Here is a 23755-nt window from a genome sequence, read left to right on the forward strand (position 1 = left end):
GGGCAGAGTGTCACAACTGAAGACTTCTATGGTAAGTCCTTGAAAATGCATTGTGTCTGGAACTCTAGTGGTCAACAACAATGTAAACTCCCGATTTGACTATTCACAAATAAGTCATATTTGCATGTTCCATTTGCTTAGACACACACCTGTTTGCTAGATGCATTGTAAAGCGGCATTGTTCATGTGAGTGCAGAGAGCATCTGAGGCAGACAATTGATTGTATTATTTTTGCTTTCTTTTTGGGGCAATTTAATGATAAAGGCCCACCCAATAACAGAGGAGAAAAATGGGTAAGATATTAATTGTCAATTGCACACAAAGTTGGAATAATGTCTGTCTTGTCCTGTTAAGTTTCAAGAAACTATGAGTTCATTCCACATGGTGAAATGAGACACAAAACTTCAGTTCAAACCATCATCATGTGCGACATCATGCAGGGAATGAGCAAATCTCACGAGACTTCTATTCAGTGAGCATGACTGTGAATGTGTCTCTTGAGTTTTCATGGGTTGTGAAGCTACCACAGAATGGTACCAGTGATGGCAAAGAGGAAATATATACGATGACAATGTTAAACCAGAGTTCCCACTTCGCATTCCAACCACTAGTGCAGCACTGCCCAGCTTATTGCTCCTGTCCGAGCTTCTTAAATGTTAACTTTTTATGTATAAAGGCTGGCCTCATTTTTACGAGTTTGTCAGGGCCATCTTTGAATCGTCAGATAGTATAACTTTAAACTGAGTCATACTTTGACATTCAGACGATTTATCGTGCTGGACCTTGACTTTGTCACGCTTACAGTTACTAGCACGTACAGTATGTTAAGATAAAATTGTCTGGATGTGATCATTTTGGTTTGTAATGTTGTCGTTTTTAGATAACGGACTGAGTCAAATGTCATGAAGCAATTTCTGTCTAAAATATCAATGCCAATTTTGCAAAATACGCAACATGTATCGGCTCTCATTTATTTAAACAATGAAATGTTTGCTCTCTGATAATGCTTTTGGATTAGACTCACTGAATGTCAGTGTTAACAGACAATTATTGTTTGATACTTTTAGCCTAATAGTACTTTCAGTAAATGTATGGCTAGTATTTTGCTACTGTTATGTATTTTTAGCTTTTCTAATTAGGGTGACACCATCTGTTTCTAGGGGCTGCAGATGAAAAATAGCCTTCTTGCTAATTCTGGCATATTTACAGAAATCTTATTAATTTGAACTGTTGCTGGTATGAAATAAAAGAAAGAAAACTGTCTGAAATGTCATCACTTTCATCTCATTAATGAAAAGAGCTTGAATTGCACAGAAGAAAAAAAACTGTCACTAAGTTTTTCTGATTTGTGGATTTATTTTTACGGACTAAACCACACGTAATGACCCAGGAGAAAAAATAGAGCAGACTCTTCATGTCAACTGTCTAGATTAAGAACCAAGAGGTACAGGCAAGTAAATGGGTATATTCTAATTTAGCTCAATGCAGAAAGAGATGATATAGCCAGGAGTAGCAGTGATGCGAGTGAAAAATGACCAGGTTGCTGAGCATTGTTGAGGTAATACTCAGCTACCTTTTTGTTTGGGTTTGGCCCAGTGAACCACAGCTGCATGCACCGCTCTGATGTTTTGGACAGTGTGGTATAAAGGTAGGACTGAGACCAGATTTGTTCACACATGGATTTAGGCGTTGGGTAGACATCAGTCCACTTTCTGCACTTGCTGCCTTCAGGGCATTGGTTAACACCTGTAATACAAAAAGATGATTATTCATTTTTACTTGGTCATATTAAACACAATATGAGGATAAGCGCCTTGGAAAACGGATGGACAGATATTTCAGAACAAAACAAGTATCTTTTAGCATTCATGTCCAAGAGTACGACAGAGAAAAAGTCACATTTGTGATGAGAAATGCACCTGTGCTCCAGTCCCATCCTTTGTGCCAGTCCGTCTTACATGTCATATCATTTTTGCAGTCTTCCCACCAATCATGGCAGTCCTCCATACACAGAGGAACATTCAAGATTCTCTCCCTGCGCCACTCCTGATCCACCTGCACAAAGTATGAGTAACTCATAATTAACAAGATGATGCATTGTGACACAATAGCATCACAAATATTAAAATATTAATTTTGACAAACTTTCTACTTCCTGTATTCCCTCCATCTAGTCTCTCAATGTGGATTATACTGACACAAGAACAGCAGCACCCACCGGTTGTATCCAGGGCCCCAAGTGTGGTGAGCATTCATAGAAGCAAGTGTCTTGGATGAAATGCTTCTTGCATTTGGGGCTCATCGAACCACAGTGGTTCCAGTTAAAGTTGTACAGGTACGAGTTATCTTCATGAGCTTCAGCGCTGGTATTTGCTGTACAACATGCATTATCACGCCATGGCGCACACTGAAAACACACAATAAGCACTTATTGCTATTTATAGTAATTGTAAATGGCAACAAAAACTGAATGAGTTGTGCATCCATTGCATTTGTTTCCACCACCTGAAGGTAAAGTTTTCCCTCAGGGCCAGGTTTGACTTTGTGGTGTTTTGCATCAAGACACATGTTGAGTTTGTCTTGAGACAGAGAACCCCTGGAAAGGGTGAGCAGGAAGACCAGAACAATGGCTCTGCAACAGAAAGTCACTGGGATGACCAAACACAAATCATATTCTATAGCTCTATGTAAAAAGAGAGAGAAAGAGAAATGACAGCATGATTATTAATTCCTCTGATTTTGCTATTAAGAGGAACATGTTTGAGTGAAATGAATGTTTTTATTTTACGTTTCAAATTACTCTTATAACTTCCTAATTCCATTTTTGGGGGTTCCTTTTAGAGCATGTAGTATTAACTGAGGGTATTATATCTTGCTCTCCAACTGCTGCTTTTTTTTTCTTCACATTTTGTTTTCAGTGAGATAATCATTATAAATTCCAGTTGCTCACTATTGTGACAAAACAACTGAGAGGTAAGAGAAGAGGTCTCTTATTGCCACAACTTGTGAAATGCTACAAACATTAACACAAATTCACACATGTCAAATCAAATTTATATTTGAGAGTTTGAACGTGACATAAGCACTAAAAGAACACATAGCAGGTAGTCTGTAGAAAATCCTTCCAATAATCTGATTAATTATGTAAAAAAATATATTGATCACTTCTCAAATCACACTACTCAATGAATATATGCTCTTATTTACAGACAGTCGCAATTAAAAATAAAAAAAATCAAACCAGGATGGGAAGGTACTTTTCAATGATGAATGAAATTGTTTACCTCATTGCGGTTGTCTGCAAATTGTTCGGAAGCTCAAGAAATCTCACACCCGACTAGCGGAGAAACTGGAAGGTGTGTGAGCGTCAGCAAAGATGACCTTTTAATATGAAGATGTCATAACAGTGTTCCTAAAGTCCAAAGTCTTCCCATTGGGGGTGTGTGTGAGTGATTGTAGAAAAGAAAAGAAGACATGTGACTAGAATATGTTACGTCTACACGTGAGCTAGTTTAGTCTTATCTCAAGGTTAGTCCATTGCATACAGAGTAAATGTCTGGGTGACCTCAGAATTACAATAATAAATTTTCCTCTGAGCTACTTATCTGAAAATGTGTACGGAAGCAAGTTGTTTCCAATTTTGCTGAATTTTTGGGTGATGCCAAAACAATTTCCAGTGTTTTGGGATTTTATAGGCATTGAGTCTTTTCTCACCATAGATATTCACTATAGAGAAAAAATTACAAAACCGCCACCAACATTCAAGTGCACATCAAAACCTACGCCCACACTAAGATCTGAAAATCTAAAAACAATTGCATGAATATTTGGGATTTCTTGGGACATCTCCATCACTACTATGAGGACAAAAATTGCTAAAACAATAATTAAATAACTAAAATTGAAAATAAATCTAAGAATATAATTGGAGCACTAATTTGAAAATATATAGAAATAAAAACAGAAATACTATAAAATTAACACTTAAAAACTAATGTAAACATATAATAAAAAAAGGTTTAAAATACGAAAATGAACACAACAAAATATATACTACAAAATAAAAGTAAAAATAAATAGCAAAAAAATATACTGACCCCTGTAATCTTGCCAAGACTTTTCTGGCCTCGATTCCAACTTCCACCTCCGAAGTGGAACCTTAGCGCAACAAAAACCCAACCGGAAATAGTCGGGCGTCGTTTAGCGAACACTCATAACTTCCGACATCTCTATTTTGAATTTTCGAAAAAACGCTCGGTCGAATTACCAGGCAAGTGGATGGTAACTCCACCAACATTATCTTTTTTTTGTTTTGATTGGCTTTTTTAGTTATGACTATTAATGAATAAGAGCACGTAGGTAAAGCTTTTTTTTTTTTTTAAAGTCCATGTCAAGCACAGGTTTGCTTCTCTGTTTTGGTGTGCTCCGAAGCTGACATGTCCACGCTGTTCCCCTCCTTGTTTCCCCGAGTAACTGAGTCTCTGTGGTTCAACTTGGACCGACCTTGCGTAGACGAGACAGAGCTCCAGCAGCAAGAACAGCAGCATCAAACCTGGGTAAGGTCTTAAAGGACGCATTAACGAGCTGGGCGTCAGTTCTTCACTCAGTTCCCACAGCATACCGTTATCGTTTCTTTTGCCATAGTTGCAGAGCATTGCTGAGAAGGACAACAATCAATTACCAATTGGGAAAACTATTTTTGAGGTAATTCTATATTTGTATCAAATAATAATGGAAAGGTTGGATATTGTTGGGTATTGTTTTTGTAGTCATCTAATATTAACATACATTATTTGTGTCATAACATCTTGAAGAAAATGGGGGCTCAGTATTATTTACAATAGATAAAGTACGACAACATTATGTGATTTAAAATTATACGTTTGGTCCTAACTTTACTGCAAATGAAAGCTCTACGTAAATGCAGTTGTATTAATAGTATTTACCGTTTTATTATCAATGCTTATATTAGCATTCTGCAAGCAAAACTGCCTTTCTTTACCGTTTTCATTTTCCAAATGCAGGGAGGGGGATATGAGGAGGAGGAAGAGGAAGATGATGAAGACGAGGAGGACACAGAGGAGGAGTCCGAAGATGAAGAAGACATGCAGGACATGGACGAGATGAATGATTACAACGAGTCACCTGACGATGGCGAGATCAATGAGGTGCTTTCATATGTCACTAGCACTATTGTGGATCTTAAATATGATGAAATTTAGGGAGTTCACCCATTTCTTTGTTTCTATTGGTCAGGTGGACATGGAAGGGCAAGACCAAGATCAAGACCAATGGATGATTTGACAAAGAAAGTGTTTTTTACTTCTGCTATTAACATGTGATTTTGTTGACTACAAAAATGACTATGACTACAAAAATGTGGTACGTATTCATCATCTAATAACATATTGCTGGTCAATGCTGGACATTGCTTGCTGGTAAAATTTCTCTTGGGGGCAAAGTTCCTCACAGGGGATTTCATATTTCTTGGTTTTATAGTACATCCTGTTTAAACCCTTCTCACCAGTTAACCTTTGCCATATCATGTTTGTCATGTGACACCAACTGCAGCTTCTACACTGACAATGCATTTTAACTGAGTCAGCTATAAAACGTGTTACTCAAGGAGATTTATTGTAAAGATTTTGCAGTAAACTCGCCTGATTGTTTCAATTTTTTTCCACATGTATTATGAAGTCACTTTGAAACACAGTAAAACATTTTATTTAAAAAAAAAAATGAAGCATTTTGTCATCATTTTGGAGGTTTTTAAAAATTCATGTAAAATATAGTTAACATCATCAAAAACACCAGTTTCACTTTCTGCATTACATTTTGTATTACTATTTTGGAAATGTAAGTAAATCGAGAGACTTTTAGGATTAACCATGCACAGACATTCTCTAATCTGTAGCTTTAATCCTTCGCATTGAAAGCTGTGCCATCCATAAATGTTGGATGGAGGCTGACTTGCACTTGTATTGGTCTACATAATCCCCTGGTACACCAGTTCTGCCATCCCATCTCTGATACCCTTGCTGTACTCCAGAGTGGCGCGGTGGATCTTCCATTCGTACAAGCCGCTCTTGCGAATGTGTCTGAGAAATTTGGGAGCGCCGGGAAACAGCACATTGTCTGCCATAATTATAGATCCTTTTCCAAGTAGACCAGAACCTTCCAACATCTGCAACACCGTCATATCAAAAAATAGACATTTAGTATCACCAAAACAAAAAAATACCCATACACGTGAAGATATAGTCATGTAGTCCATTGCTACCTGCAGATCAGTACAGTAGCATTTCTTCCAGTGGTCCATGAAGACCAAATCCAGTCTCTCCAAACCAAAATCGGATCGCAACCGTGGGATTACTTCATCCGATGGATTCACAATCAGCTCTACCTGAACGATAAGAAACGCAGCTTTACGTTTCTCACTTCCAAAAGTCAACACATGAGCAGATCACATTGATGTCATATCAAGAAATTATAATTGTGTCACTCACTGTGTCATCATCAAAGCCTGCCAGGCGGATGATTTTCTCAGCTATTGCAGCATTCCTCTGATCCATCTCAACGCTGTAGATTCTGGCACCCAATGGTAGAGCCCGGGCCATACGCACAGTGCTGTAACCACAGTGGGTCCCCAATTCCAGGACCGTCAGAGGCCTCTGCTCCAGCAGCAGCCGGTCCAGAATCTTTCCTACAAACGCCGAATGCAGATACAGTACAAATACCGGAACCACAAATTCAACCATTGATATATTTCTAATTCTATTCATTGAAAAGTGACAATATAAAGGTTGTGAATATCCTGCGCTCACCCTTTTTAGGTCCAATATTACTGATGTACTCCACCTTGCTGCACCACTCATCAAAAGTGTCCAGGATGCTGTCAGGGTCCCCGGGTATGGCATGGGTGAGAACATACTGGTAAGCCCGCTCTTCACGGCTCAGACCGGTAATGCAGTCCTTCCAAAGGCGGACCAGGACCGCTCGGTAGAACAACGCAAAGTAGAAACGATATCGGATGAGGAGTGTCAGCAGGAGGGGGAGGAAAGCCAATGCGATGGCCGGGGACACCATCTTTGTCTCTGCACTCAATTAATCATTTACGTTAGGACAAGTCTGTGGTTGCTATGGAAAAGTTAGAAGCGCAACGCTATTAAAAGTCAGAGTACCATCCAAGTGATTTTAACCATCCTCGTGATTTTAAAGTGTTTACTGTGATGTTGTGTGAGTATGTATGAATAGGACAGAGACAAACTGCCTACATTTGATCATCTTAATTCAAAATGTACCCGTCAATTATACTGAGTGGGTTATTGTTAAAAAGCAAATTAACACTTAATTTTGATTCCTTGTATCATTTCATAACAGCAAAAAACAAACAAACACTAACTTACTGCAGACACAACAGACACTTACCTAGTCTCTGCAAAATACGGTTACAGATAACCAGCTCGCTAAGTACTGCTAGATCTAAGTGTGCATACTGTATGTGTGTGTGTAGTGTGAGTGAAGGTTGGAGACCAGAAGCTATGAATTATTTAGGCATCACGTCCATGTGTTTATCTCTTGATAGTTTCTAATCTACAGCCAGTAAAACTAGTAAGACCAAGTTGCATTATTGCTGCATAATATTTGTCATCAATTCCAATCTTAACCACCTAATTTTTTTTTATGTACCATATATAATCAAGGAAACAGAGTCACGTTGCCGTGTGAGACAAAGTGAAGCCGACATTGGATGTATCAAGTTAACAACAGCAGGCGAGTATGTTTGACTTTGAGTCAAGTTTCCTACTTTACTCGCTCAATATGGAAGGTTGAAGAAAAACACAACCATGACAGGCAACAAACTTTCTTTATAGAATACAAATGCAATGAGTTACAATAAGATCTTCTCAAATTAACCAAATGGTTGACAAAAAATACAATGAAATGCAAAAAAAATATTGAGACACACAGTATAAAACTGTTAATACCATATTAGTGTTCAGTTCTCATTTGCTTATTTTTTATAAATACTGCATATGTTAAAGAGGAAGTCAACCCCAATTTTTTTTTCTAAGAATACTATGTTATATGTGCCCCCACTAGTCTAAACACGGCATTCTGATTAATATTGTTAGTGAGACATGCGTTAAGTAGAACGTTTGACCTATTTATATCCATCTCTGAGGGCGGCCATTTTGCCACTTGCCTTCAACTGAAAATGACATCACAGTTGCCAGGTCACAACCAATCACGGCTCAGCTTCATAAAACCGGTGAGCCGTGATTGGTTTAATAAAACAGCAATATCCTAATGATGTAAAACCGCATCGAGTACAAGCGTGACCGAGTGTTTCCTCATTATCGTGTTTTAATATGTATGCATACATTTACTGTACAATGAGAACATTGTTGTTTGCTGCATGATTACATAATTGTGTCAAAGGTACAATACTACCCCGTGAGACACCAAATTAAAAGCAGATCTTTTATGCACAGAGAGACCCACAACAAAATATAATATTGCAACAAGTTGAGCGAACACCTTTTAAAATGTAATGGGGGACCATTCATTAGTCAAGTGGTCAGAATGCAGAGTCGTGGTAACTTTTCACACTTCTGGCTTAAAAGTCTGTGCATGGCTGATTCATTATTTAGAGGCTTTTTGCGAACGGGACATGTCGAAAAAGAGCTGCTAATAGGTAACAGACCGAATAGCTACAGTTCAGGGCAGGCTTGTTTCATTAGTCCCCTGATGAACTTCTTCAGATCTTTGTCGCTTCTCGTCCAGCGCACCAACCGAGTCAACACCAGCCTTCCTTCCTCAGCCTGAGCCAATGCCAAATACCATCCATCCAGGACCCCGTTCACCTTTTTGTCCATGACCTCCCTGCCGACAACACCATCTTTGTTGTCTGCTGAGTCCAAGCCGGGACACGCACAAGTGCCGCCTTCCTGCAGCCACAGAGCATCATGGGCCATCGCGCCTCTAATTCCCGCCCTTTCCGCACCTCCCCCTGCCCACCTCAGGATGCGGCTTCGGGCCAAAGGCACCAGTTGAAGGTCTCCTCCCACTGTTGTCACACTGCCCAGACGCATCTTCAATGCTGCGACAAGAGACAAAACGTGTGATTTTGGGCACACTGTAAAACAATTAACAGCTCATGTGGATGGGAAACAAAGATTTTTTTTTTAATGGTCTGCTCTCAAGAGTACCCCGTCATTTCTTTCCTCACCATATGGACTTTGACAATAGTTGTCCTGGATGTCAGTCTCTCCCTCAGCTGCAAGACTGCAGGCTTCACAAATGACACTTCCTGGGTATCGAAAAGAGAGATTATACATGTCTCCATCTGCAGCAGAAATTGACTCATTCTAATGTATAATTAATGATGTAGGCGGGGTTAGACAAAGTAACTATTGTAAGCTAAACCTATCTCATCAATAAAGCAGTTTTAATTGTTAACGTAACAGAATAATTTCAGAAAAGACAGTGGGCCGCAAATGCCCCCGGGCCATAGTTTGCATGTTTCAGAGGGTTAGTAGCGGCACACAAACCTTTGAGCGCCTCCTCGTGGGTGATCTCCTCCATTGTTCGCGCATCCTGCTCCCCAGTTGGAGGGATGCAGAGCTGGGTCCCGCGTGGAAAGCGGCTGCAGTTGAACATTTCCGGCCAGGGGAAGCCGAAGGCGCTCATGACGGGGACGCAGTGGTCGCGCACGGCCTCGCAGAGGCTCCTGCACGGGCTGACCGGCCCGCTGTAGTCCGGCACACATACCGGAGCGAACAAGGAGCACAAGAACTTCTTGGTGTCCCGGTGACACAGCTTGGAGACAAGCGGCAGCCAGGCGGCAGACTGCTGCTGGGTCTCCCGCAGAGTGTCGTGGCCCAGCAGGTTGGGTAGCCTCATGTGCCGGTAGCCGATGCCGTGGCACAGAGACAGGCTGCTCGGTATCGGCTTGCACACCGACCGGACCGACGAACTGAAGCCGAGCGACGGCGGTCCGAGGTGTGCAGGAGCGAGCGCGTCAGACGCCAGAGAAACTCCAAGCATCAAAACAAACAAGAGCGCTTTCATAGTGGTTGTTTTTGTCCCAGCCCCAACTAAAGGTGAGTTCCACAGCGCTGGGAGCTCTTTTCCGCCTGCTCCCTCCCCTCTGTCGGTGGGCGTAAATAAAAGGAGAAGGTGTGGAGGAAACTGGAGGGTAAACAAGAGGACAGACGCCTGTTAATCATCACCACCGCCCCCAAAAGGTTTGGTGACTACTTCTTGTCTGCAGCCAGGATGTCTGCAAAGCTGTTCAACTGACGTGATGCATTCAAGTGCAATCAAGTGTTGTGTGCATGGAGTTGAAGTTAGTGACTTCTGAGAAATGGGCTTGGAATGCAAAACATTACTCGATGTTCCAAAGATAATTGCATAAATGATGAGTTGCTGTATTGTTCCCATATTTATTTATTGTGCAATAGATGTAATATATCATTTCCCTCTCTCCAGCCACTAGGTTGTTCCCAGGCCAGAGGAGAAGTGTAGTATCATTCCACATTTGGCTGACTCACATGGTAATATAGAAAAGATACAACTTAGCCATGTCTGTCATCTAGTGGTGAATGATGATACTACAACTCAAAACAACAATAAAGGCCCGCACACTCATGTTTCAGCAGACGTGGATTCACATATTCACCTATTTCAGTTCTAGTATAGTTTCCTGTGACCCCCCCGCCCCCATTATTTATCAAATAAAAAACATAAATGTGCATCAGTGATTTTTTTTATGCAAAACGTTCTGAGTTTGTAGAAAATAAAATTGTTGTCTATCCCTGCACTATACGTACAGAGGAGCACCAGTTTCATGTTTTTTTTTTTTAAGGTTCAACAGTTTTTGCTATGGAAACAAGAATTTCAACAACATGAGCATTTAGATAAGTTTAAGTTACAAACACGTTATGTACACGACCTCTAAATGCTTAGTACATCATGTTAAGTGGTTGTCAGCAGCTGTTAATGGAATCATCAGTGTTACAGTTCAGTATGTTCTACTCTGTCATTCTGTACGTAGCCTGAGGGGCGCTAAAAAGAAGAAGAAAGAAAACGTGGGAGTTGAGGTAGGCTGCCACGCATACACCAACAAGCCTTATCTTGTCTTTGTATTTTACAGCTTCCTTATATGAGTTTCCTTTTTGTTGGCCTATCAGAAAATTGGCCATCAAAAAAAAAATTGATAGGAACTTTTAACAGAGTCAATAAATATTTATGCATTGACTGTCTTTCTATTGTACTGTTTATATAAGAAACAAAACATTGAACACAGTTTTATTTTATTAGACTGTATTTGTAATGTATTTATTAACATTGTTATTTATAGGAAGGCGACCTCAAGTGGACAACAAAATACCTGCATCGTCACATAATTTTCCGTCTTCACGTTGTAGGGTTCAAAGAAATAAAATAACAAGAAATCAACAAAAACGTAGGCGAGACATTTATGTAAGCGATACTGATATAATTAAAAAGAGCGGAAGTTTCAAATTACTAAACAAGACAAATCTGCAGCCTTGTGTAGTTACAATTCATTTTATTTCACACACAAATAGTTCAAGGAGAAAAACCCAGGTGGAAAAAAATGGCAAGTATACTAGCATAAACTTCGACAGTTACTTTTTAAAAAATATAAAACAATTTATAAGTAGTATTTTTAGCTCCCTTGAGTTTAAAAACGGCGCCGTGGCGTCACCACCGGAAGTGACGTCCTTGTTGTTGCACGCGCAGTGCAGCTGTCATGTGATAGCTGCTTCTGCTGAGTGTTTCCAACAGTAGCTGAGCAAACTCACCTCTTTTGATGAAGTCCAAATAACGCTCAAGCCCAATTGTATGTTTGTTGTTACGGACGGCTGCTTTCTGCGGGAAAACCGGGAAGCCGGAGTGCACCGGACGCTGCCATGGGCTGTTGTTACAGCAGCGACAACGAGTCTGCAGACCAGGTAGTTAGCCGCTTAGCTTGCTAAAACAAGCTCCAAAGATTTTAGTCTGCGGTCGTACGAGCACTACTCACTCGAAATGATTGACAGGACAAACGATTGGTGATGTCAGAGGATGCGTGAATATTAAAAGAGGTTTATTCCGCTATTAGAGCTTTTAAAAGATTACATTTAGCATGCTCAGTGATGGCCTAGTTTAGGGTAGTTTGCTGATTGCACACGGTGGAAATGAGAACTGCTGAAAGGAAAGAAATCTGTCACGAGTTCTTTGGCCATGTTGATCAATAGCAAAGGGGAGCTAATCCGTATGGCCACATTGAAAAAGTGAAGCAATTAAAAACGTTTATTGACGTGGCTACTGTCTTACAAAGCTCACAAGATACTTTCAAGTTCCGAATTTTTGTATGACTCAAGCTCTTCCTCAAGTTGCGTTTGAGGAAACATCCCCCGTTCGTTCAGAATAGCCTGTCACAATGACATTATACGTATATTTTTTCCGTCTTAATTTTGGAATTTATAACCAGATGTGGCAAAAGTTACTCACACGATCCACCATCGTATAGTTTGGAAGTTTGCATAGTTTTTTATCCATTTCTTTTTGACATTTGTTTTTCCATTTTCTTTTTGTTTTTCCATATTCTATCAGCCTTAATTTGTTTTCAGCGGGGTTTAATTTAAAATGGTTTATTTTTTGAAAATTTAAAATGAAAAGTTAGTTTATTCTGATACAAACACTTTTGTAAGAGAATGTAAGTGGATAATTGCCATGTACTAAAATTGGGGAAAAAAAATGCAACAATAACTTATTTGTGCATATACATAGTAAAATGACAGTTCTGTATAAACATGCATGCTCAAAATAAATTTTATATAAAGTGTTTCTTTAAGTGAAATTAGATTATATCCTCTGGCACACTTGAGGAACTCTCATGACTCACTGATGGTCCAGATTAATTTGGGTAATTTTATGATTGAAGGATAATGAACGCAAGCCGCTGATCACCCACCCAAACCCTGTCAGCAAACCCCCAAATGGCACGGACTGGATCACTCCTACCGTCCCCTCAGCCCGAACAGATGAGCAGGCGCTGCTCACATCCATCCTCACCAAAACTGCACAGTAAGCTTGGGATCCACCAGTTCGATAATCTAAGAAGTTAACAAACGTTGTCGTTTGTTGCGCAGGAACATCATTGACGTGTCGGCAGCCGACTCGGTCATGATGGAGCAGCATGAGTATATGGACAAAGCTCGGCAATACAGGTATATGTACTTCAAGCTTGTATGAAAATCACTAGAAAAATGCCTTTTGACTGGGGATGGAACATATCATTGAACATAGTCTTCCATAGGTGACCATACATATTTCTTTTTTTCTTTTTTTTGTGGACGTGACACTGTAGCACAAAGTATTCAAGAATAATTCCCAAGCCCTAGTTGTGACCTCTGGTGCTGACCAGATCACCTATCACCATAATGTACTAAAAATAAAATTTCCAGCACTGTGGGGGGGAGTGGGCAAGATGTGAATGAAATGTCTGTATGTCCCTCTGCTCAGCACCAAGCTTGCTGTTTTGAGCAGCAGTATGCCCCAGAAGAAAGCCCTGGCTCTCCCCTCCCTCACTAGCCAGCCCCACCAAGTGCTCGCCAGCGACCTGGTGCCATACTCGGATGTTCAGCAGGTAATCACAAACACAATTCACTTTCAAAACCCTGAATGTGAAACATAAAAACAAGTCTGGGAGATGCTTTACTTCTCCTGTTAGGTGCCTTGAAGAAAGACTATAATCGTTGTCATGTACTTTTTCAGGTATCCAAGATAGCGGCATATGCTTATAGTGCAATCTCTCAAATCAAAGTGGATGCGAAAGAAGAACTAGTGGTCCAGTTTGCCATTCCTTGAACTGACAACTCTGGGCTGCTTCGGGCTCCTTCCATCATTGAGTATGTCCCTGCCGTGCCTGCAACCACACCCTTCTCTCCACCCATTTATCAAATTGTCACAGTCGACGCCACGTAGCATCACAACGGCCATCTCGTCACACTGTGCAAAATCAAAAGTCAGTGAGAAGTTGTCAACTCCCATCCACATCATGGGCCTCCCTTGAATCACAAAATAAGCATTATAAAATGTGCAAGTCCTGGCACTGATCCTGCTAGCTGTTCTTTGTTACATCAAATTTGTTTACAAAGTTGAATTTTGGATATCCAGCTGAAAAATTCTGATATTATATATAAAATAATAAAAACTGTTATTGGTAAACATTTCAACTCAAAGTCAAACTCAGTACATTAATTTCTGGGAGGCTAATTGACGGGTTATTATTTTGCACATTTCCACTGGTGAGGTTGCAACAGGCTTCACTACACTGAAGTTCCATAAAGGTTCTAATCCCATAAAACCTGTGTAGCACTGGAGGCCTACGGTTGGGGGGGGGGACTTGGGGAGGGGGACTTGGGGAGGGGGTGTTGGGAAAGGTGTGTGTTATTTTTTTGCCTTTTTTGTACAGAATTTTCTGGCTAATTCTAAAGCTGAAGATGATTGTAGAGGGTGTTTTTTGGAAAGTTCGCAATTGGCTGTGATCGATGACAACCATTTTTATGAAAACCAATAACACTTTGTTAGTTTTCAAACCGAGCTTTTCGCTGCCGATTGTACTGAGTGATTTGTTTGTATTAATCAAAAACTAACCGTTGGAGAAGTGTGGGGAGAGCGTTAACAATCCATCGTACCGCAACAGATCAAGAGCTTTTTGAGATTATTTATTTTTTGTTTTTAAACGTACAGAAAACACGCAAGGGAGCAGAGTGAGATGCTCTGAAGGGATCTCGTGCAAGGCTGTGATTGTCTTAGCCGCACATTTGAGCTTTCTGTAATGAGTTCTTGGCATTTTTTTTTCCCCACTTATTGCTTTGTTTCTCGGATATGTTATACTAGCTGAAATATATTTGTAATATCTTAGGCTAGTACCAAAAAAATACCCTGTTTTTGTTTTGTTTAATTCAATAAAAACCTTCAACAGCTGTTGTGTGTGTGTGTAATGGGGTCTTCAATTGATGTATTACAAATGTTACTTTTGGAGTCTTATAATAAAAAGAAACCAAATGTGTTTACTATTGAACCACACACACCTTTTAAATAAAGGTCTTGTAAAACAGTTGAATGCTCGCAAATTGGAACACAATCACAAAAGTATTAACTTATTTATTTTGCCTGGGTTGCTACTTTGTTGCCATATTTGTTCCAAGGCTTCCTCTTGAAGTTCATCTTTAATCCATACTGTGCAGATGTCACGAAGAATTCTGAACCCCCCCTCAAAAAGTAATATCAAACTAAGTGGAGCTAACAGGCTGACCGACATGACGCTCCAAAAACACAAAAACCAGCAGGGGGCAGCAGAGGCCTGGGGGGGGGGGGATTCCAAGGCCAGACAACTGCTTCCAAATAAATTGTATTTCAATCATAAAAATAATAATACCTATCCACATGTAATCAGTTGGGTTATGTGAAAAATTAACACAAAAAGAATAATAAAAACGGACAGCGCACGCACTACTTTATGTAGGGTGACCAGACGTCCTCTTTTCCCCGGACATGTCCTACTTTTCAGCCCCAAATATCTGTCCGGGGGGAATTTCAAAGACCCTCCGGGATATTGTACGACTGCCTCACATGTACATTGCCACTCCGTTCCATTTCACTCTATTCCAAGTTTCTCTGTAATTGTTTGCAAATAAGTCACGCCCTTTTCGTCAAATCTAGGCACCTTGCTTATATGTGTGTGCGTGTTCCACGAGGAGGAAGTAGGCGAGTGCTTGGCAGTGAGTGGAGACAATGCCAAAACGAAAATGCACCTTTAGGGTGGAATTAAAAAAAAAAAAAGTGCGTGCTTTCGCCAGGGTTGTGATGCATATGAAGCTGAGTGCCTAACGTGTAAGGCAGGCACTTACGTGTCTGTGGCAAATAAAGGTGCCAACGACCTGCAGGCACACATCAATTCAGTCAAGCACGCTAAAGCAGCAAGAGGCCAGTGCGCAGCATCCAAAGTCACGGATGACCAAGTCCAAAAGTGTAACACCGTCACTGCAGCAGAAGGTAGCTATGCTTTTCATACTGTTAAGCACCATGAAAGAAACAAATTGCAAAATTCAGTATATATATATATATATATATATATATATATATATATATATATATATATATATATATATATATATATATATATATATATATACATACACTTTTACTAAACATAAATGATATTTCACTTAAGCAAATTCCGTTTCATCAAAAAGTGCTGAGGTAGAAATGTACACATGCTCTTTGTGTCCAGGTAGTGGCAATCCATCTCATAGATAATACGTTGCTCATATTTACAAGTTTACAACCACTTGAAGTGCTTCAAGACTGTATCAGTGGTGAACCATAGTTCTTCTTATCAATCATATAAAACAAACATATGTACATGTCGTTTTTCAGATCTCATAAAAACAGTAAGCATGGCACTTGCACTATGAAAGATTTTAAAGTTGGAGTATTGACAAACAGAAATCAAAAGTATATTCTCATTCTAATTTATTTGCTAGTTATAGTTGATTATATTATGAGGTTGAAATGTCCATTTAAAATAGCTGACAATAGACAATGATGTTAATGATGTTTAAAATGTTTAGATGTTAAATGTTTAAAAAAAGACATGTACAACAGTTATGTCAAAATAGATTGTCACAATTACTTTTTTCTAATTTCCTCTTTTCAAAGATGTGAATCATGAAGTGCAGGTAGCAAGTCAGCAATTTGACATTGGTGGGTCATGTCATCCAACATGAGGGAGCAGCCTACCAGGCATGTCTTTGGGATATGGGAGGAAACTAAAATCTAATGTTCTATTTTTTGACTGGCTGTCTATTATTACCTTATGTGAAAAGAATTAATAGTCATCAAACTGATAAATTACACAAATGCATTTTTGCTGTTGTGTTCAGTAGTTCATTATCCTTTGTCTCACACCAAGACACAAGATTGCCTAACAGTAGTTAAACTCGGTTTGACTTCAGTCGCAAATGATAAAAACCATAAAAGGAGTCAGCGAAAAGTCAGCAGGACAAATACACGGTGAAGAACAGATAATGTTGCTTCGTAGATCACATTTTAGGACACAAGGTTACAAGGATCCTTCCCTTGGACTCACTATCAGTGGGTGGGGTTAAAGGGTCGGCTGGGCAACAGACAAACCCAGGGACCTTAACCCTAACCCCAGCTACAGAAGCTAGTGCCAAGGACATAGAATGTCACATCCCTGGCTATGAAGGAGCCCAAGCCGGCGTGCGAGGCAGATAGGTTCTAAAAAACATAATCGGACTCGCCTCCACATACAGCTTGGGTTCTTGTACCAGTCCTCTCAACAAGGGTTGGACACTCTTCCACTCTGTAGTTCCCCGCAGTGAGAGGTGCAGAGCAGGTGTGGGCATACTTATTAACCCCGCTTTGTGCCTATACGTTGGGGTTCACCCCTGTGAACGAGGGGGTAGCCTCCCTCTGTCTGCCCGACCAGTCTACATGTGCTTCGTGGACTCTCACTTAGCGATAAGGTGAGAAGCTTGGTCACCCGGGAGGGACTCTGAATCGAGGAGCCAGATGAGGTGGCTCGGGCATATGATTAATATACCTCCTGGTGAGGTGTTCCGGGCATGTCCCACCGGAAGGAGGCCCCAGGACACGCTGGAGAGACCATGTCTCCCGGCTGGCCTGGGAATGCCTTGGGATGAGCAGGACAAAGTGGCCGGGGACAGAGAATTTTGTGCTTCCCTGCTGAAACTGCTGCCCCCTGCGACCCGACTCCTGATAAGCAGTGGAAAATGGATTGATGGGTTACAAGAATCTAGTATTCCACCGTGTCAATTTGCAAATGAAAATTTAGCCATAAACCGGAGTTTGGTTGGAAATAACATCAACCACTAAATAGCACTGAAGAAAATCAGTTTAAAATAGCTATTTACAGAAAGCCATGTTCCTAAATTAACTGGTAAGTATTTTGGGGCAGAACACTGCTGCCTCTTTTCTACACTTTTACATGCTTGTGTTCATGCCTACTCAGAGTGAGTTTGCATGTTCTCCATTTCTTCATTTTCTCTACTGTACCCCCAGCCACCATGAATAGAATAGGAGGTACAGAAAATTTATTCACAGTCCATTTATCAATGATTTTTTCTTTATTATATAGGGTAAAATATTATATCTCCTACTTTCTCATAAAAAGCTTGTAGATTTAAGTAATTGTGACCAACAGCTTACCTATTAAGGATAAGTGAATGGATGTATTTATCACTATTTGTGGGCACTAACAGAGAAACTTTGCGAATGTCAACGTTGGAAAAACAGAAAACTGTATGAAGCAAAGATTCTTGTGTTGTGTTTTTATTTTAATCTATTATGTTAATTATTTTAATCTTTTGTAATGTGTACCTTTTTTAAAAAAAAAAGTTGTATGATGGGTTTCGATAATTTTTTGGACCCAAAGTTTTATACTTTTGTCAATAAACTAACTAACTAACTAACTAACTAACTAACTAACTAACTAACTAACTAACTAACTAACTAACTAACTAACTAACTAACTAACTAACTAACTAACTAACTAACTAACTACGGATCCTTTTCACAACGGCTACTTCAACTACTACTAAAATGTATTAGCCTTGTCACACAGATGAGGCTGGTGAAAGAAGCAATGACAGCACAGTAACTACTTTTTACATATGCAAGTATCAAATGGCACATCTGGGGAAATTCGTGAACCTTCAAGGAAGAAGGTAACAAGTGGAGAACACATACCTTCTTCTCTTTCCTTTATCTTTTTATTTTTTTTGTTTTGACTTGAAAAGTGGGATCATACTGTTCTCAATGGTTCAAAATAATATACCATTACAATTCACTTGTCGCATACTATATATGACCATTGACCAATAATAGTCAATGAAGTAAATATAGTGTGTGTGTTTCCGAAAACGTGGAATGACACAGCAGTTTTTTGCCTTTAGGTGGATGGACAAATTAATCTTTTTCAAGTTCCCTTGGATTTACTGTTCTAAACAAGTAGAACTAAATTGTGGTAAGTTTCTGTGGAGGCACTTGATGACTTTGCAAATTTGCAAATGGCTCAATTGTTTTTCAAGAGTTTTCACTCTTAATTGGACAATGCGGTAAGAAAGCTGCAGGGTATTAATGTAGATGTCTTCAAAATGTGTAAACAGCAATGAGAAAAAAATAATTCAACAGTCATACGGAATCACAGTAAGTAGGCCAGTTGAATCTAAAAATAGTAGTTCTTTACCAAATTGCATAGGAATCCTTAAAAATATCCGTCCGTCCGTCCATCCATCCATCCACCCACCCACCCTGAACCGGTTGCTAGCCAATCGCAGGGCACAGGACGAATAACCCGCACTCATAACTACGGGTAATTTGGAGGAGTGAGGGCTGGAGGTGGAATCGAACCCATACCCTCCAAACTGTGAGACGGATGTGCTAACCAGTGCCCCACTGTGCTGCCTAAATATCAAGAACTACAATTTTGAAATTAGAAGAATAGAAAATGACCATTAAAATGACCTCCACGAGGAGACCATTGTGTGCCGGAACCCTGGCGCAACAAAATAAGAAATTATCTACAGTGGATATAATATATCCAGTTATACTCTGGCCTTTCTGTGTAATCAATTAGTTTATTAAAGGAGTAGATAAAATACTTGAGGATATTTGCTGTAATCTGCCCTGAACTTGTTTCGTTGAGCCTTATATAATCACAGTAGATTGCTGACTTATCTGCCTTGGACTACGTCACAATCCTGGAGACTGCACTGTATAAAACCGAACTCAAGTCTTGCAGAAAGTGCATCACAGGAGGAACGTGCAGGGGCTTGACAACTTTGACCAGAGTACAAATCTACAGCCATGAATACCACTCAGCACCAGAAGAAAAACAAGAAAGGTAGCTAAACCATTTTCTTTTCATACAGACAAATATTAATTGTGTCTTTAATGGTTTTCTTGTTTTCCTCCAGCACTTCAAAAACATGCATCAAAGAAGAACATCAATCATTTCACTGATGTGCACGGTCTGCCTTGCATCGAGAAGATTGTGCGCACAGTGGTGGATACGCCATTTCCCATCCAAACAAACATCACGGGCAAATTCCCAGAATGGATCAACGGCAGTTTCTTGAGGAATGGCCCTGGGAAGTTTGAAATTGGAAACCAGAAGTAAGTACTTGAGAAAATTCAATACTATACAGGTAAAGGTGGAAATACCTTCCCAAGAGTAACTGTCTTCTCCTTCAGGTTCAACCACTGGTTTGACGGCATGGCTTTACTTCACCAGTTCAAAATTTCCAAGGGGCAGGTGACTTACAAAAGCCGCTTCCTCTCCAGTGACAGTTACCAGGCCAACAATGAGAATAACCGCATCGCTGTTTCCGAATTCGGAACAGTCAGCGTGCCGGACCCGTGTAAAAACTTTTTCCAACGCTTCCTTTCAAAATTTGAATTACCGAGTGAGTACTTTGTCTGTCAGCAGAACCTAAACGTATTCTATTTCGCATTTGAACAACCGTAACTGATTTTTTTCTGTGTTGTAATTTGGAATCTTCTAGAGGGCACAGATAATGCCAACGTGAGTTTTGTGACCTACAAGGGTGATTACTATGTAAGCACTGAAACAAACACGATGCACAAAATAGACCCCGAGACGCTGGAGACAACCAAAAAGGTAATGATGAGTTTTACTTTACAAAGTAAAAACTTTACTATAAATTTAAATTTCTGAGCAAAGGTTTTTAGAAGTTAACACCTTATCTCTGTTGAATCTCTCAATTAGGTGAACTGGAGCAATTTCATTGCTGTTAACGGCGCCACGGCACACCCTCACACTGATATTGATGGAACAACATACAACATGGGAAATTCATACTGCTCTAAAGGTATGGTATTTTGATTTTATTAGATAAAACTTGATCTGCTTCTCCACTTGCCTGGTAAAAGAAGAACCGGTTTGTGTACTTTCAGGGTCACACTACAACATTATTCAAGTGCCTCCCACCAAAAACAATAGCCAAGAAACACTGGAGGGAGCCAAGGTGCTTTGCTCCATTCCCTCTGCAAAGAGTGGAACACCCTCCTACTACCACAGTTTTGGTAAGCAACAGTGGTTAATGGTGTTATATTCCTTAAATCTAATCAATAAAGTGATTGAGATAGTTAGCTTGCCAAGAGAAAATCGGAGTTCCCAGCAAGTTGTCACGGTGATTAAGGCAAACCCATTTCTGTCTGCAGCTATGTCTGAGAACTACGTGGTCTTCATCGAGCAGCCCATCAAGATGGACCTGATGAAGATTGTAACGGGCACGTTGACAGGAAAGAGCATTAGCAACAGCTTCTTTTGGGACCCCAAACTCAAAACAATCTTCCATCTGGTTCACAAAAAAACGGGGAAGGTGAGACTCAATGAAATCTTAAGCGCTTTAGGGCTGTCACAATTGAATATTTTTTTACAATCGATTATTCTATTGAATATTCATCCGAAATCTTATCTCGAATGAAAGTGAATTTAAAAAAAACCTTTTTTCCTAGATTATTTTTTATTAGCTAATAATTTATGTTCATTTGGCGTCCTTTAGTGATACAAATACTAAACGATATCACCCGAGAGGGATTGATGATATACTAACTAACCTTTTTGAAAATGAAATGCAAATGTCTTATTTTGATTAAACTAAAAAATAGTGTTTTCATGAAGAACTAAAAAAAACAAACAATGAATAATTACTGTTGATGGGCTAAAATCAAATGATTTTGACAATTTGAAGTTAAACAATAGCTCTGAGCAAGTGCTTGATTATTAAAAGAGTTGTCGATTAATTTGATAATAGATTAGTTGCCGGTTAATCAATTGATTTGCACTTGTTTTAAAATTCCTTTTGAATTCCAGGTGAACCGCATGAAGTACCTTGCTCAGCCACTGGCAACCTTTCACCAAATCAACGCCTTTGAGGAAGATGGTTATTTAATCATAGATATGTGCGCATCAGATGATGGTCATGCAATTACAAACTACAATATCCAGAATCTTCGCAAGTCTGGAGAAGAGCTCGATGAGGTAAGCAGGATAAAAAAAAAGCAGGATGATACAAAGATCGTCTAACATCAATGGTTTAAGTACAATTATTTTTCTGAATGGGGACTAAAATGACATTATACTATTTCCTTATAGGTGTATAACACAATGTGTAGAGTCTTTCCACGTCGCTTTGTTCTACCGCTCAATGTTGACAACACGACACCGTTCAAGCAGAACTTGAACACCCTGCCCAACAGTTCGGCTACTGCATTAAGGATCGGCAAGAAAAAGGTAGACTTCTTTCACCAAACTGCTTACCTTTACTTATCTTTAACTTTAAAGTACACAATCGCAGTGCTCGCAATCAACAAAATAAAAAGAATACACAAAAAGCATGCTCCAGCATTTCATATTATTTGTTCCGTTTCATTCATCAAACGACGTGATGTCTGTGCAGGTATTCTGTACGCATGAGGATCTCCATGGGGAAGACCTTCATGAGTACGGTGGTCTTGAGTTTCCTCAGATCAACTACAGCAAGTACAACACCCGCCCCTACCGCTACTTCTATGGCTGTGGCTTCAGACACCTTGTAGGGGACACACTGATTAAGATGGATCTTCAGGGTAAACACATGAAGGTGGGTGAAATTTACTTCTTTGCCTCTCCCACTGTTTTTCCGAGACAGTATCATGGCAACATGACAATTTGATCTTACACACATGCAAAATCAGCTAAACCGTTCAATTCTTTCTTTTTGTTTCAATGGTTTCATACCTTTTAATCTATTTTTTCCACAAAGGTCTGGGAACAACCTGGTCTATACCCGTCAGAACCTGTCTTCATACCCACCCCAGATGCCACAGAGGAGGATGATGGTGTCATACTGTCTGTGGTTATCACTCCAAATAAGGTTGGTCCAGTTTAGTAAAACTTCGCAGGGAAAAACATTGATTTCTTCTAACACACTAACAATCCATTTTAATTACTCGTAGAAATTATATAGGCGCATGTTGATAAATTTTTTTCATACAAATCGTCAAATTAGTATCCTTTTTTTGTTTATTGTTTTCAGGACAAGAGTACTTTCCTCTTGGCTTTGGATGCCAAGACATTTGAGGAACTGGGTAGGGCTGAGGTGCCAGTTAATATCCCGTACGGCTTCCATGGAACATTCAAAGCCACAGCATAGCCATTTAACCATTTGATGCTTCATCATATTTTTGTTTCACTACACTACAAACTATATCTATGACTAAATAGAAATGCAATAGTTTATTTCAAATATTGTAACATAAACTTTTCTTTTGTCTGTGTGTGCCTTACGATTGGCTTGCAACCAGTTCAGTGTCTCCCCTGTTTCTTACCCAAAGTCAGCAAGGATACGCTCATTAATGGAACAAATAATTAACATTGTTTCTTCCTCATTAAGGTTTTTTTTTTTCATATTTCGCTTCTTGTTTGTAAACCTGCACCGTGTGCTTGTTTTTCTTTTTTTGAATAAACAAATCAATGTATTGCCAAAGTCTATAAGCTACTGTATTTATTCTGAGGTTTAGCCAAATAGCAGGCAGGTTCAATTATAAAATACAAGTACAGGACATTCTTGTTAACAATTTGCCAACAATAGTTTGTCTCCACCTTGTGGTGAGGTGATATCTT

At 39.7% G+C, this 23755-nt stretch overlaps 6 protein-coding genes across 7 annotated transcripts; 3 read left to right on the forward strand and 3 right to left on the reverse strand.

Moving 5' to 3' along the window:
• Positions 1–1332: 1332 nt before the first annotated feature.
• folr (folate receptor) lies at positions 1333–3444 on the reverse strand. Its single transcript, XM_049726737.2, has 5 exons — positions 3285–3444; positions 2506–2632; positions 2219–2407; positions 1920–2055; positions 1333–1746 (listed from the first exon to the last, which is right to left on the reverse strand). Exons 1-5 carry the CDS (start codon positions 3287–3289, stop codon positions 1475–1477), a joined length of 729 nt encoding a protein of 242 aa, XP_049582694.1. The 5' UTR covers positions 3290–3444; the 3' UTR covers positions 1333–1474.
• Positions 3445–4174: 730 nt separating this feature from the next.
• On the forward strand, positions 4175–5739 carry anapc15 (anaphase promoting complex subunit 15). Of its 2 annotated transcripts, XM_068651435.1 has the most exons (5): positions 4175–4270; positions 4385–4556; positions 4645–4704; positions 5025–5168; positions 5257–5739. In XM_068651435.1, exons 2-5 carry the CDS (start codon positions 4437–4439, stop codon positions 5302–5304), a joined length of 372 nt encoding a protein of 123 aa, XP_068507536.1. In that variant the 5' UTR covers positions 4175–4270; positions 4385–4436; the 3' UTR covers positions 5305–5739. The 2 variants fall into 2 exon arrangements, with proteins under 2 accessions (XP_068507536.1, XP_049582696.1); XM_049726739.2 differs by having other exon boundaries at positions 4184–4556.
• tomt (transmembrane O-methyltransferase) lies at positions 5608–7743 on the reverse strand. The gene is made up of 4 exons (XM_049726736.1): positions 6825–7743; positions 6507–6703; positions 6281–6403; positions 5608–6184 (listed from the first exon to the last, which is right to left on the reverse strand). Exons 1-4 carry the CDS (start codon positions 7084–7086, stop codon positions 5987–5989), a joined length of 780 nt encoding a protein of 259 aa, XP_049582693.1. The 5' UTR covers positions 7087–7743; the 3' UTR covers positions 5608–5986.
• A 105-nt stretch (positions 7744–7848) lies between these two features.
• On the reverse strand, positions 7849–10326 carry sfrp2l (secreted frizzled-related protein 2 like). The gene is made up of 3 exons (XM_049726727.2): positions 9555–10326; positions 9233–9313; positions 7849–9103 (listed from the first exon to the last, which is right to left on the reverse strand). Exons 1-3 carry the CDS (start codon positions 10072–10074, stop codon positions 8715–8717), a joined length of 990 nt encoding a protein of 329 aa, XP_049582684.1. The 5' UTR covers positions 10075–10326; the 3' UTR covers positions 7849–8714.
• A 1418-nt stretch (positions 10327–11744) lies between these two features.
• Positions 11745–14249, forward strand: lamtor1 (late endosomal/lysosomal adaptor, MAPK and MTOR activator 1). The gene is made up of 5 exons (XM_049725962.2): positions 11745–11981; positions 12956–13098; positions 13164–13241; positions 13537–13660; positions 13789–14249. The coding sequence occupies exons 1-5, from the start codon at positions 11940–11942 to the stop codon at positions 13879–13881; spliced, it is 480 nt and encodes a 159-aa protein (XP_049581919.1). The 5' UTR covers positions 11745–11939; the 3' UTR covers positions 13882–14249.
• Positions 14250–19802: 5553 nt separating this feature from the next.
• bco2b (beta-carotene oxygenase 2b) lies at positions 19803–23620 on the forward strand. Its single transcript, XM_049726760.2, has 12 exons — positions 19803–19969; positions 20043–20241; positions 20320–20531; positions 20631–20746; positions 20855–20957; positions 21043–21171; positions 21310–21470; positions 21965–22132; positions 22247–22384; positions 22551–22733; positions 22896–23006; positions 23169–23620. Exons 1-12 carry the CDS (start codon positions 19933–19935, stop codon positions 23283–23285), a joined length of 1674 nt encoding a protein of 557 aa, XP_049582717.1. The 5' UTR covers positions 19803–19932; the 3' UTR covers positions 23286–23620.
• Positions 23621–23755: the final 135 nt, after the last annotated feature.

Source organism: Syngnathus scovelli, chromosome 7, assembly GCF_024217435.2.
Source record: "Syngnathus scovelli strain Florida chromosome 7, RoL_Ssco_1.2, whole genome shotgun sequence".
Taxonomy (NCBI): domain Eukaryota; kingdom Metazoa; phylum Chordata; class Actinopteri; order Syngnathiformes; family Syngnathidae; genus Syngnathus; species Syngnathus scovelli.

Excerpts from the sequence above, each read along its gene's own strand:
- lamtor1 (XM_049725962.2), top strand. The coding sequence starts at position 11,940 with ATGGGCTGTTGTTACAGCAGCGACAACGAGTCTGCAGACCAG. Across the intron at positions 11,982-12,955 it reads ACAACGAGTCTGCAGACCAG|GATAATGAACGCAAGCCGCT; the intron begins GTAGTTAGCCGC and ends TTATGATTGAAG. Across the intron at positions 13,099-13,163 it reads ATCCTCACCAAAACTGCACA|GAACATCATTGACGTGTCGG; the intron begins GTAAGCTTGGGA and ends TTTGTTGCGCAG.
- anapc15 (XM_068651435.1), top strand. The coding sequence starts at position 4,437 with ATGTCCACGCTGTTCCCCTCCTTGTTTCCCCGAGTAACTGAGTCTCTG. Across the intron at positions 4,705-5,024 it reads TTGGGAAAACTATTTTTGAG|GGAGGGGGATATGAGGAGGA; the intron begins GTAATTCTATAT and ends TTCCAAATGCAG. Across the intron at positions 5,169-5,256 it reads ACGATGGCGAGATCAATGAG|GTGGACATGGAAGGGCAAGA; the intron begins GTGCTTTCATAT and ends TCTATTGGTCAG.
- sfrp2l (XM_049726727.2), bottom strand. The coding sequence starts at position 10,074 with ATGAAAGCGCTCTTGTTTGTTTTGATGCTTGGAGTTTCTCTGGCGTCT. Across the intron at positions 9,314-9,554 it reads CCACGAGGAGGCGCTCAAAG|GAAGTGTCATTTGTGAAGCC; the intron begins GTTTGTGTGCCG and ends TTCGATACCCAG. Across the intron at positions 9,104-9,232 it reads CTATTGTCAAAGTCCATATG|CATTGAAGATGCGTCTGGGC; the intron begins GTGAGGAAAGAA and ends CTCTTGTCGCAG.
- tomt (XM_049726736.1), bottom strand. The coding sequence starts at position 7,086 with ATGGTGTCCCCGGCCATCGCATTGGCTTTCCTCCCCCTCCTGCTGACA. Across the intron at positions 6,704-6,824 it reads TAATATTGGACCTAAAAAGG|GAAAGATTCTGGACCGGCTG; the intron begins GTGAGCGCAGGA and ends CGGCGTTTGTAG. Across the intron at positions 6,404-6,506 it reads CAGGCTTTGATGATGACACA|GTAGAGCTGATTGTGAATCC; the intron begins GTGAGTGACACA and ends CTTATCGTTCAG.
- folr (XM_049726737.2), bottom strand. Across the intron at positions 2,408-2,505 it reads AGGGAAAACTTTACCTTCAG|TGTGCGCCATGGCGTGATAA; the intron begins GTGGTGGAAACA and ends GTGTGTTTTCAG. Across the intron at positions 2,056-2,218 it reads TGGGGCCCTGGATACAACCG|GTGGATCAGGAGTGGCGCAG; the intron begins GTGGGTGCTGCT and ends TACTTTGTGCAG.
- bco2b (XM_049726760.2), top strand. The coding sequence starts at position 19,933 with ATGAATACCACTCAGCACCAGAAGAAAAACAAGAAAG. Across the intron at positions 20,242-20,319 it reads TTTGAAATTGGAAACCAGAA|GTTCAACCACTGGTTTGACG; the intron begins GTAAGTACTTGA and ends CTTCTCCTTCAG. Across the intron at positions 21,471-21,964 it reads TTCACAAAAAAACGGGGAAG|GTGAACCGCATGAAGTACCT; the intron begins GTGAGACTCAAT and ends TTTGAATTCCAG.